The sequence below is a fragment of the Mirounga angustirostris genome, unplaced genomic scaffold (genome assembly GCF_029215605.1).
Source record: "Mirounga angustirostris isolate CCGP_5_RB_7025 unplaced genomic scaffold, mMirAng1.0.hap1 SCAF_3, whole genome shotgun sequence".
NCBI lineage: Eukaryota > Metazoa > Chordata > Mammalia > Carnivora > Phocidae > Mirounga > Mirounga angustirostris.
In genome coordinates, this window is record NW_026991711.1 from 177,419,097 (window position 1) to 177,432,107 (window position 13,011).

The window sequence follows — 13,011 nt, forward strand, 5'->3', positions numbered from 1 at the left end:
CTCTGGCCAGGACTGCTCTCTGCCCCCCAGGGTACTCTCCCAGCCTCCCTGCCTGCCTAGAGACCCTTTTCCTCTCGCCTGGCTGGTGGATGCCTGTCTTTCCTGAGTCCTCCCAAACCTTGGCCAGTTCTAGAGAATCTTTGGGGGGGGGGGGGGTGATTTTGAGTCTTTCTTGGGACTAGGCATTGTTCCTCCAGGAAATGACCCAAAGTCTCTCCTCAGAGCAAAACGGACACCCTCGAACTAAGTGGAAACCTCTCCCCCACTCTCTCCCCTGACTACCCCCCAGGACGAGGCCGGCACCCTAGGGCTGAAAGAGGCCTGCCTAGGGATTCCAGACATGCTCTGTGCCCCGGGTGAAGGGTTTGGCAGGCCTGCCCATCTTCTGCCCTCCTAGATCCTCCAGCCTGTCCCACACCTCTTACGGGCCCCTTCCCACCGGCGGAGGGGCGCGGGCCTCTTGCGGGGGAACTGGCCTCCCCGCCCCCACGCCAGCGGCCGCCCTTCCTGGCAGGACAGCGGGATCCTGCAGCTGTCAGGGGAGGGGCGGCGGGCGCTGATGTCAGGAGGGATACAAATAGTGCAGACGGCTAAGAGGCCCTGTCTTCCCTGGACGCATCCACTCTCCAGCCGGCCGCCGCCCGCCGCCCCTTCCGTGCCGCCCAGCCTCGCCCGCGCCGCCACCATGAGCCAGGCCTACTCGTCCAGCCAGCGCGTGTCCTCCTACCGCCGCACCTTCGGCGGGGCCGGGGGCTTCCCACACGTCTCCCCGCTAAGCTCGCCCGTGTTCCCGCGCGCGGGCTTCGGCACCAAGGGCTCCTCGAGCTCGGTGACGTCCCGCGTGTACCAGATGTCGCGCACGTCGGGCGGGGCCGGGGGCCTGGGGGCGCTGCGGGCCAGCCGGCTGGGGTCGGCCCGCGCGCCCTCCTCCTACGGCGCGGGCGAGCTGCTGGACTTCTCGCTGGCCGACGCCGTGAACCAGGAGTTCCTGACCACGCGCACCAACGAGAAGGTGGAGCTGCAGGAGCTCAACGACCGCTTCGCCAACTACATCGAGAAGGTGCGCTTCCTGGAGCAGCAGAACGCGGCGCTCGCCGCCGAGGTGAACCGGCTCAAGGGCCGCGAACCGACGCGGGTCGCCGAGATCTACGAGGAGGAGCTGCGCGAGCTGCGGCGCCAGGTGGAGGTGCTCACCAACCAGCGCGCCCGCGTGGACGTCGAGCGTGACAACCTGCTGGACGACCTGCAGCGGCTCAAGGCCAAGTGAGGACCCAGCGCTCCCAGAACCCCCTTTCTGTGGGCTGGGCGCGGGAGGCGAGGCCACGGGGCTGGGGCGCAGCTGTCAGGGCCTGCCTTCCCCCAGGGCGCCAGCGACACTCTCTTACCCGCCGCGGGGAGAGAGTCATCTACCGGTGTCCCCCGAGGGGAGATGGACTCCGGGTCTCTCCCTCATGCTCTCACTCTGCAAGGGAGGAGTTTTCTTGGGGACATCACGGGGTGGAAATGGGAGACCTGGGCCCTGTGGACAGCCCCCTTAAAAGCATCTTAAGATGCCAGGGTGGTGTCGATGGGGGACAGGCAGGTGAGCGGAGGGAGGAGGCCCCGGTACAGTAGCGGGGTGGGAGGGGAGGGGGTTGATAGGAGACAAGGAAAATCTGGGGCAAGCTGTGAAGGGCAGGAGGTGGGGAGTCTAAGTGGTAGCTCTCGGCTCCTCTGTGGTCTGCCCTGGGGGAGGTGGGTAGAGAGCAGATCTTGGTCTCTAGGCCAGGCTGAGGCTGTGCCATTCCACAAAGGGAATGGATAAGCTAGAGGAAAGAGGAGGGAGCTAGCCACAGCCCCCAGAAAGCTTGGAGGGCCTGATGGTGGACTTCACCAGGCTTCCAGTAGGAAAAGGCAACAAGAATAGAGCAAGTACTCGTGGGTCCTGCTTCTGACAGCCCAAGTGAGCAGAATCACTGTCCTACCACCCGGGTCGCAAACAATAATTGAGCACCTACGTGGGCCAGACTGGGGCTGTGAAGCAGGAACATAGAGGTGGATAGAATAGACACAGTTCCTAATCCCAGGGAGGTCACAATCTGGTGGGGACATAGACTTCCGGGGTGTGGCTCTGGGGAAGAAATTGGGCCACTTCCTGTCCCCTCCCTGGGTGGGCAGGGCCTCTTGTCTCTACCCTATAGGCAGGCCTCCTCCTGGTGTCCTGAGCCCTACTCCCTGGGCAGCCCCCACCTGGCCATCCCCACGGCCAGTTTTATCCCCACCAACTGTCTCTTTCCGTCTGTCTGTTCTGGCCAGGCTGCAAGAGGAGATTCAGTTGAAAGAAGAAGCAGAGAACAATTTGGCTGCCTTCCGAGCGGTGAGCCCTCTTTGGTCCCCCAGCAGGTTTACCCCTCTGACCCTGGGTGGCCCTTGGTCTCCCCCTGCCCTGCCTGGGTTATCAGTGACCCTCTCCCTCTTGCTTGACCACTCTTAGGACGTGGATGCGGCTACTCTAGCTCGAATTGACCTGGAGCGCAGGATTGAATCTCTCAACGAGGAAATTGCATTCCTTAAGAAAGTGCATGAAGAGGTATGCCTTCAGCCTTCCTCCTAAGGGTCCTTAGACCCTGGTGAGAACAGCTGGAAAGGGGGAGGAGCCATGCAAGGCTCTGGGAACCGGGGTGTGAGGGTGCCGTGTGGGTGGGGCCTGATAGAGTACTGAGGCCCGGCTGTGCCCTGCAGGAGATCCGAGAGCTACAGGCTCAACTTCAGGAGCAGCAGGTACAGGTGGAGATGGACATGTCCAAGCCGGACCTCACCGCAGCCCTCAGGGACATCCGGGCTCAGTATGAGACCATTGCGGCTAAGAACATCTCAGAAGCTGAGGAATGGTACAAGTCCAAGGTGGGCAACCTGGCCCAGGGGCCTGGCCCCTCTGTCCCCCTCCATCCCTGTTTGGAGGTGCTTCCTGTGGCTCTCTCCGTGGGGAGGAGGGTGAGCCAGGGTCTGCAGGCTCCCTTGCCATCCCTTAACCTGCGTCCTGCAGCCTCCTCATCTCAGTACCCCTCCCTGCCCTCAGGTGTCCGACCTGACCCAGGCAGCCAACAAGAACAACGACGCATTGCGCCAGGCCAAGCAGGAGATGATGGAGTACCGACACCAGATCCAGTCCTACACCTGTGAGATCGACGCCCTCAAGGGCACTGTGAGTGCCTGCCCACTTTGCCCGGCCCGCTCCTTCTGGCCCACAGCTCACACTCTCACTCCGTGACCTTGGTTCCCATCACACACCCTCTCTGGGCCTCTGGCTCTTCACATCTCTCACAGGGGTGAAAACAGACAGGTGGATTCTCAGTTGAACTCTCAGGAATCAGGGGTCTCCTAGATGGGGGTGGTGGAGAGAAAAGACATGGATGCTTCCTTTTATCGCTTCTATTCTCTGGGTTTCCAGAGAAGACTTCACTTGAGTTCAGGGTTCCCTAGCTCAGAAGAGTGTGCCAACTCCCGGAACTTACCATCTGGGGTGGCGCCCCAGCCCCAAGGCTGTGTCTCTCCCCACCCTGGGCCCCTCATGCCCACCCCTCCATGCCTCTCCTTGACCTGGGTGTCGCTGTCCTGCAGAATGATTCGCTGATGAGGCAGATGCGCGAGATGGAAGACCGCTTTGCTAGTGAGGCCAGTGGTTACCAGGACAACATTGCGCGTCTGGAGGAAGAGATCCGGCACCTCAAGGATGAGATGGCCCGCCACCTGCGCGAGTACCAGGACCTGCTCAATGTCAAGATGGCCCTGGATGTGGAGATTGCCACCTACCGGAAGCTGCTGGAGGGCGAGGAAAGCCGGTGAGGGGCTGGTGGTGGGATTCTGAGGAGTGCCCAGGGGCCCATTCCTGCCCCCAGGGGTGGGAGGGGAGAGGGGTTCAGGATCACGTTAGCAAGATCTGGAAATAATTTTATACAAGAGGCCACCACACCATTAATTGCAGAGAATTAACCAAGGCCACCTGGGTAAAAAGTGATTTAATTAATAGCTTCTATAAAAAGAGAAAAAGAAGTATTCCCTCATCCACCTTCAGAATTAAGAGCAGCGATATAAAACCATGTTCAGCAACCAGTCATAAAATATTCCTGCCAGTCAAGGGATAGATGAAAGCAGAGTGGGGAATGATGAGGAAGGAGAGGGAGGGGGCAGATAGGGACAAAGAGAGAGCCCCGGACACAGGCTAAGAAGGAGGGGGCAGAGACTCGTGCCCAAGGATGCACACACACCCACACACACACACACAAGCTCACGGGAAAAGATAGCATGACATGCTCAGAACGACTCACTTCTAGATACTGAAAATGACATATGACTAGAAGACAATGCAAGGGAACTTTTCTGGGGTGTTGGAAATGTTCTGTATCTTGATTTAGACTGGTAGTTACGTTGATGTAGACACTGATCAAAACTCACTGAATTGCATCCTGAAGATCTGTGCATTTCACTGTAGGTAAACCTAACCTCACTTTAAAACAGGTCAATTACTCAAAAAAAAAAAATTTGATGCTTATTGATACTCATAAAAACAGTAATATCTAAAGTTTAAAATAATCAGTAGGCATGTTTAAATACAGACCTGCACATGAAGAGAGGTCAGATTTCATAGAATTACATGTACATATAATGACCTTTTAAGCTCGAGATGTGTTGTATTTTCCCTGCACTAGGCATAAATGGGGATGGCGTTTACCCTGGAACTAGCCCTCCCATGGGTGGGCCAGAGGTTCCCAGCCTGGCTGGAGGGTAGGCATACGTGATGGATGTGGCCTACAGCTGTTATTGATATACTCTGCGGTGCCTGAAGAAGGAGATCCTGGTGAACTAGAGAGGGCAGGGGGGTCGGGAGTACTGATGTCAGGCCAGCAGGTCAGAGATGGAAGGGGACAGCTCCCAGAAGGGACAGTTCCTGGGACAGCTGGACTTGCCCTTTGACCCCGTGCCCTTAGCAGTGTGAAAGTGGGGGTGTTAGGGTCAGTGGGACAGGGACAGCTGACAGTGGCATTTAGTGAGGACCAGGGCAGGCTTTGATGGGTGGTCACAGGGAGAGATAGAGGGCCCTAACCCTTCGGGGGCTTGATCTCTCCCCTTTCAGGATCAACCTCCCCATCCAGACCTTCTCTGCTCTCAACTTCCGAGGTGAGTGCATGTTGGCAGGTGGATGCTGGGGTGGCAGGGGGCAGGAGTGCAGCATGGGCACTGCCCGAGGCCAGCCAGGGAGGGGGGGTGGAACCGTGGGGACGGGGCTGGGAACTGGGAAAGAGAAAGGCGGCTGCTGCAGGTAGGTGGGGAAGTTTAGGTAGGGGCACCTTCTAACAGAGAGAGCTTTTTATTTTATTTCATGGTATTATATTATATTGACCATGTCCTCTGCGCCTTCTGGGATTATTGAACATTGGCAAACAGCTTTTATTCCCAATATACCCAAACTCTGAGGGTACCAGGGGTGTCCTTGGGGGTCTGGCAGCAGAAGCATCTAGAGGCACACACCCTGGGCTACAAGGCACCCACCAGCCATTGTTTGGCAAATTGCCAAGCACCCCCCACCACCCCCACCCCGCAGCTGCTTGTTGAACACATCCAGTTTGCTGGAGCAAGATGTTGGATGCACGTTTAAAAAAAAAAAAATGAAGCCAAACCTTAGCAAAGCCAAACAATTAAAAGAACGAGCTCCTAGGGCATTCTGCCATTCTGCCATTAATATTATGCAGATCGAGTGGCTTTCCAACCCCAGAGAGCAGAAAAACATGCTATAATGATACATTAGGAAAGCAAGTCGGAGTCCTTGGCAGTGTCGCCTTTCCTAGATCAAACCTTTTTTGTCTTCGATGTTCATTTCCATTGGGAAAAATACACGCTGGGCTCCGCCGAGTTACAACGTTCATCACAGGCTGGTTGCTCACTGAGGTGATTCATGAACACCAAACTCACAATATTCAGGACCTAAATTTGACCCGCCCTATAAAACTCAGAACGTCTTTTTTCGGTAGTTTATGCAGACACCCAAGTGTGAGCCTTGCAGTTGAAACCGCTTAATGCTTTTTCAAATCAATGGCTGTGTGGCCCTGGTAGTGCGTTGTTGTTAGGGTTTCACGGTGAAGAAACTGAGGCATAGAGAGGCAAGGGACTGGCCGCCAGCACAGTGAATCAGTAACTGACTCCTGTCTGTCTCTCCTTAAGACATGGTTTACTCATCTGGACTCTTTTTTTTTTTTTTTAAAGATTTATTTATTTATTTTAGAGAGAGAGAAAGGGCAGGGGGCAGGGGCGGAGGGAGAGAGAGTCTTAAGCAGGCTCCGCGTTGAGCATGGAGCCTGATGTGGGGCTCAAGCTCATGACCCTGAGATCACGACCTGAGCCGAAACCCAGAGTTGGATGCTTCACCGACTGTGCCACCCAGGCGCCCCTCATCTGGACTCTTAAAGGGGACTGGGTACCATGAGGTCCTCCAAAACTGTATCTTGGGACTGGGTTTGGGGTTCTGTCAGGGTACAAATTCATGCAAGGCTGTGTTGGACTCCGGGGGTGGAGAGGGAGTGAAGAAGTATGTGAGGAATGGGAACGTTGGGTGGCCTGGGGCCTCAGGGGTCCCCCACTCTCCTGAATCAGCTCATAGCTAGAGCACGTCTACTGCCTCCTGAGCCCATCTCAGCCATGGGACTGGCCTCAGTGTCTGTAGAGCCACCTGCTAGGTGCTGGGCTTAAGGGCAGGTTATAAAGTCTTGCTGAAAAAGTAATAGGCCCATCTTGAGGGGGTAGGAGTCTTCTGGGAGATCACCCCATGGGACCAGGGATGGACTCCCAGTCCCTGGAGTGGCCCAGGCTGAGTGTGTGGATGGATCTCTTACAGAAACAAGCCCGGAGCAAAGGGGTTCTGAGGTCCATACCAAGAAGACGGTGATGATCAAGACCATCGAGACCCGGGATGGGGAGGTGAGCCATCTGCCTGGTTCCCTTAGCCTGCTGGGGGCTCTGCGGTATGTCTGTGAGGCTGTCAGCCAGGTGCCTTCCGCCAGCTGTTCTGGTTCAAGGCCCTGCCTGGAGGGAGAGGGGGTCCTGCTACACTGGAGTGGGCGGGCGGGGGGGACAACCCAGGGCTGGGGCTCCATTCTCCTGCCAGCACTGTTTTGGACTGGGCTTCTCTTCCTTCCCAGGTTGTTAGTGAGGCCACACAGCAGCAACACGAGGTGCTCTAAAGCCAGAGACCCCTCTGCCACCAGAGACCATCCTTGCCCCTGTCCTCACTGCCTCCTGAAGCCAGCCTCCTTCCATCCCAGGGCACCACACCCAGCCACAGTGCTCCCCTCACAGCCTCTGACCCCTGCTCACCGACCACCACGCGTGGCCCCCACAGGGGCCATGGCCCACCCCTGCCCAGGCACAGGCAGCCCCACCCATGTGAGTCCTGGATGTTGGAAATGAGTGAGCCTGGCTCCTAGCTGCAGAGCGAGCATGGAACCAGGAGAGAGCAGTCCCCTCCCACCTCGGTGACCTCAGGCCCTAGCCTCTGCCTTTGGAGAGGGCCCCAGAGCAGGGCGTTGGGACCCCACAGGATCAGGATGGAACCTATAGACCTCCCCACTCCCTACTCCCTAGCCTGGGTCAGAGAGACAGGGCAGCCTCCCCAGCAAGCCGGGCAGGTGACTGGAAGACTAGCCCCTGTGGGAATGGGGGCTTGAAATGGACCCCATGGCCCCTACCTTCCCCAGGGTGGGCTTAGAAAGCAGGGGCTGCAAGAGGGAACCCCAGAAGGTGCCAGATGTGGGAGCAGGAGATTCAGAAGGAGAGAGGGTGGACGAGATGCTGGAGAGGAGAGGAGAGAGGCAGAGAGTGGTCTCAGGCAGGGGGAGGGGTGCCCCCCTCCGTGCCTGCCCCTCCCCTGCAGCAGGGGCTCTGGACAGAAACAATAAAAAGAGAAGTACTAGCCTAGCACGTCCCTGGATGTGTTGATTGCCTGGTCGTCTCCGGGGGCCCCTTGAGATGGACTATGTGCTGGCTTCCTTCCCACTCAGACCATCCCCCGGGGCCTCTCACCCCTCCTGTTCCCAGAACCTCCCAGCCTCGCTGTGTGTATGTGGCCTATGGTGGGGATGGGTGGGCAGGGGGCTTTTGTTAGGGAGCTTTGAATATCTCCTGTTAGGCCCCAATTCCTGGAATGCCTCCCTGGGGCCCCCTACCCCAGCTTCAGACCATCAGGCCGCAGGGACAGCACCTGCTGTTCTTTCTGACAGACACAGACGGGCTCTGAAGTAGGGCTCTCCTATTCCCTTCCCCAAAGCAGCTCACAGCCCCCTCCCATTAAATCTGCCTGAGCACCTTCTATGGACAAGGGCCGATTCAGGAAAAATAACAATGTTAAGAAAAATAGAAAGTTCTATATTGTTTTTGGAGAAGAAGACTCAAACACTCTAAAGATACCACTTCATCCTACGTTAACCTAGACTTTCAATGCGATGCAATCTCAAGGAAAATACCAAAGGGAAATTTGGGGAGAATTTGGTAAGTATAGGTGAATGTAGGACATATGAAAAAAAATGAGGAAATCCTGGAACAAAGTATTAACACAGGTATGTGAAAGGTTTTTGTGGGGAACGTTTAATATAGAAGTATAGGCTTGGGGGCCATTGGGTAGCTATGGGGGGACAGGAGTGAAGCCTGTCTCTTTTCAGTCCTTCCAAAAAATATATTCCACTTGGGTCTAAGATTTAGGAAGCTTGATGGATCCATATAGGCTTCGGCCTTCAAGTTAGTCCTCACAGATTTAAGAGATTACTCTTTAAAGGAGAGAAAAAGAGGGTAGGGATCACAAACATGGTAAATTCAGACAGTCTGTGGGGGGGAAAAAAAAAAGAATCCAAAACCTAATAGGGCTTTAGTCTTAAGTTCCCTAGTCTGACATTCCTAACTGGCTTTTTCCAGAAACTTCCAAAGCCTTTCTGGTGTCTCTTTATCCCTCTCCTTGGATGCTACCCTTGCTCACAAATTGCCCCTTCCCTCTGGATTAAGCAGCTCCTCCCTATAAGAAAGCACCCTTCTCTGTGGTATTCTTCAGCTTTCCCTGGGGAGCATCATGGGCACACCCGGGGTCCCCTCCCTCTGCCACTGGTGACCCGTGGTCATTTCTTTCCCCCTAGCGCCCTAGTGGGATGAACGCTGCAAACCTCAGAACTACCCCCAATCAACCCGTAGTGGAATTCCAAGTGAAATTAGAAGTAGCATTTGCAGTGTCTTCACCCTGGGCTATAGGAGGAGGGATGGGTGAGGGGCTTACTCCTGAGCCTGGTGGGGGCCCTGGAACCTGAGCTAGTCTCTCTGTGAGAGAAATGCTTGCGTGAGGCTGGGCTCGGGTGGATAAGAGGTGGTGTACGTATCTGTGAGTAATTTCAGGAGCCTCTCAGCAATTTCTTCTTTCCCTTAAATGAGTACGCTCGCTCATCTACCCCATAAAGGATAAAGGGACACATAAGTCAGGGAAGGTCTTAGAGACATCCCTACCCTCCAAAAAAGCTTAGGTGTAGACTAGTCACTAAAGTGGAAAGAATCTAGAAATCTTAGACTCTCAGAGTCAGATGGCAAGTCCCCCAGGGAGTGACGCCCACAACCCAGAAGTCGCCTCCCCAGGCTCGCCCTAACATTTTGATGAGCAGTCATCAAGCTCTGCTTGAATGTCTGGTGTCGGAGAACGCACTACCTCCTGACTTCTTGGAGCTGGGGATAGCTCTGTCAGTCAGAAAGCCCTCCTCCTCAGCACACTTCGGTCTCTTGTGACTACTACCCACTTGTTCAGAGAAGAGAGGAGGCTCAGACTCACCCTGTGTCCCCAGTGGGGAAGCATTCTCTGAGCAGAGCCTTCCTGGGACTAGAAGTCCTCTGGTTCTCGGGGTGCCTGGCTGGCTCGGTTGGTAGAGCATATCTGCCTCTTGATCTTGGGGTTGTGAGTTCAAGCCTCACATTGGGTATAGAGATTACTTAACAATAAAATCTTTCAAAAAACAAAACCGGGGCGCCTGGGTGGCTCAGTTGTTAAGCGTCAGCCTTCGGCTCAGGTCGTGATCCCAGGGTCCTGGGCTCGAGCCCTACATCGGGCTCCCTGCTCCGCGGGAAGCCTGTTTCTCCCTCTCCCATTCCCCCTGCTTGTGTTCCCTCTCTCGCTGTCTCTCTCTGTCAAATAAATAAATAAAATCTTTAAAAAAAAATAAAAACAAAACAAAAAAAATCCCTAAGTAGAAGTCCTCTAGTTCTAAGTCCTCTGCTTTGCCTATCTCCTTGGGAGCTGGACAGTGAGGCAGGCACTCTAGGGCAGGGGACATGGTTATGGTGCTCCCAAAGAGTGGACAAAATAAGCCAAAAAAGATCTGGGTTCCATGTGGTCGTACACATGCACCCCATCACCTCCCTGGCAAAACCTCTCCCTGTTCCTTGGGACACTCTGGTGTCTTCTCCTCTAAGACTCTGAACATCATGAAGAAAGAAGAGAGCTCATGGAGGGCTGACTCGCTTCTCACTGGACCCAGGGGACCCATTTCTAGACCAACTCAGACCCCACCTGAGGAGTGAGGTAGGAAGGACTGTGGAGGCATATGTGTCCCTAAGCCAGGAAATCAGTCCTGCCTTCTCTGTCCACTCTGACTTCCCTCCTCCCCCTACCTCTGAGACCTTACCACACATCCACTCACCCCTCCCTCTTCCTCCTCTCACCTGCTTGCCCAGGACACTTACGCAAATCCGTCAATGACCTCTGGTTCAGGACCCGAATGCCAGCCAACAAAGGGGAAGGTTTTCATCGTTTTACTCACACTGGTTCCCTGGTGCCCGGGAGAGTGCTTGCTCTATAGAAGGTGCTCATTAAATATTTAACTACTTGTTGAATGAATACCCACTGAGCACTTTTATTTACTTTTCTCTAAATTAAATATTTACTGGGAAGGCTGATAGCCCCCACTTCATTCACTGATCCAACCAACATTTACTGACCTCTGACCATGTGCCAGGTGCATGCTGCATCATTATGACCCGCAGGAAACTCCCCACAGCCCAGAGAGGTGGGCTGAACTGCCAAGGTCACACAGCATTATCTGTGGTAGAAGAAGACCAGGCCCCAGGCTCAGTGGCCTCTGGAGTCCAGATATCTTTCCATGACACCACAGGCTTGTGATCGCGAGGCAGGGCAGACTGGCAGCACAAAGCCAGCCCGGCGCCAGGCCGCAGGGCACTATGGGGCCCATTCTGAGGGACGGATGAACGCCTTGCAGCCAGCCAGCTGCCCTGGGTGGCGGGCCTGGCCAGAGCCGGATGGCTTCTGAGGGTCACAGCTAGTGCGGGCTCTTCCAGGAGAGGGCGCCAGCGACTCGCACGGCCAGCGCCCTCTCTCCCCAGGTCCACACACCGCTGAGCACACACATCAATGGATGTCCCCATTCCAGACACTCGGCCAGGAGATACACAAGCCATGTTCCAGGCCCTGTGCCAGGCCTTTTAAATAGTTAATATTCATTTTAATATTTAATATAATAATTTAAAGCCATCACAACAACCTAAGTCAGATCATGTAATTCCTCTGCTCAAAATCCTCCAAGATGACTTCCCGTTTTCACTAGGAATAAAAGTGCCATGGCCTACACAATGCTAGGCTATCTGGCCTGTGCGACCCATCTGACCTCATGTCTCTACCCTCCCCACCACTCCCGCCAGCCCCACTGGCCCCCTGGTTCTTCTCAGAGCCTACCGGGCACATTCCCCCCTCTGCCTGAAGCAGTTCTATCCAGACATCTGTACCATTTGCTTCCTCAGTCCTTTAAGATTGGCTCAGTCATTCCCAGTGAGGATCCAAACCACCCTATTAGAAAGTACAAGCCCCACCACGCTCCCATTTCCCTTGCCCTGCTCCGTTTTTCCCACAGGGGCAGGAATCCTTGTCTATTTTGTTCACTGCTACATCCCTACTGCCTAGAACAGTGGCGGGCACAGAGGAGGAACTCAAAATGTTTGTTGAATGAATGAAGAAACCCTGAGTTGAGCTACCCCATTTTATAGATGAAGAGACTGAAGCTTAATGATGTTAAGTGACTTGCTCAAGACCACACAGTTCATGTATTCAACCAACCAACCAACCAAGTTTTATAGACCACCTACTGCATGCATTCTGAGAAGATTGTTGAGGTCCAGTGCTAGATGGCTTTGGGTTATTGTTTTTTATTTATTTATTTATTTGTTTATTTATTTATTTATTTATTTATTTATTTATTTAGATTTTATTTATTTATTTGCGAGAGAGAGAATGAGAGAGAGAGAGCACATGAGAGGGGGGACTGTCAGAGGGAGAAGCAGACTCCCTGCCGAGCAGGGAGACCGATGCGGGACTCGATCCAGGGACTCCAGGATCATGACCTGAGCCGAAGGCAGTTGCTTAACCAACTGAGCCACCCAGGCACCCCGGGGTTATTGTTTTTTAAAATAGTCTCAGGGCACCTGGGTGGCTTAGTCGGTTGGGTGTCGGATTCTTGGTTTTGGCTCAGGTCATGATCTCAGGGTCCTGAGATCGAGCTCTGCCTCAGGTTCCATGCTCAGCAGGGAGTGTGCTTGAAGATTCTCACTTTTTGCCCTCCCCAACTCACGTGTGCACACGCTCTCTCTTTTAAATAAATAAATAAATCTTAAAAAAATTAAAAAACAGAATAGTCTCTTCCTTTGTTCTTGATGTTCCATCTGCTTGCAAAGCCTTTCCCCATATTTTTACCTTTTAGAATTACATTCATGTGTAAAACTTCAATTTATCATCAGTGGTTGCCAGGGGTTGGTGGAGGGGGTGTGGTTGACCACAAAGGGGATGTTCAGGCAAATATTTGGGATGATGTTCTGTATGGTCCTGAGGTAGAAGATACATGATTCTCTGCATTTGTCAAAACCTGAAGAACTGAACAGTACAAAGAGTAAGTTTGAATGCATGCAAACAATAAAGAAATTTCATTCCTCAAGGCTTTTAATCCCCGTGGA

At 54.1% G+C, this 13,011-nt stretch overlaps 1 protein-coding gene across 1 annotated transcript; it reads left to right on the forward strand.

The window, feature by feature from the left end:
• The first annotated feature begins 587 nt into the window (after positions 1–587).
• On the forward strand, positions 588–7,441 carry DES (desmin). Its single transcript, XM_045867937.3, has 9 exons — positions 588–1,263; positions 2,296–2,356; positions 2,474–2,569; positions 2,722–2,883; positions 3,059–3,184; positions 3,601–3,821; positions 5,114–5,157; positions 6,869–6,951; positions 7,173–7,441. The coding sequence occupies exons 1-9, from the start codon at positions 686–688 to the stop codon at positions 7,212–7,214; spliced, it is 1,413 nt and encodes a 470-aa protein (XP_045723893.1). The 5' UTR covers positions 588–685; the 3' UTR covers positions 7,215–7,441.
• Positions 7,442–13,011: the final 5,570 nt, after the last annotated feature.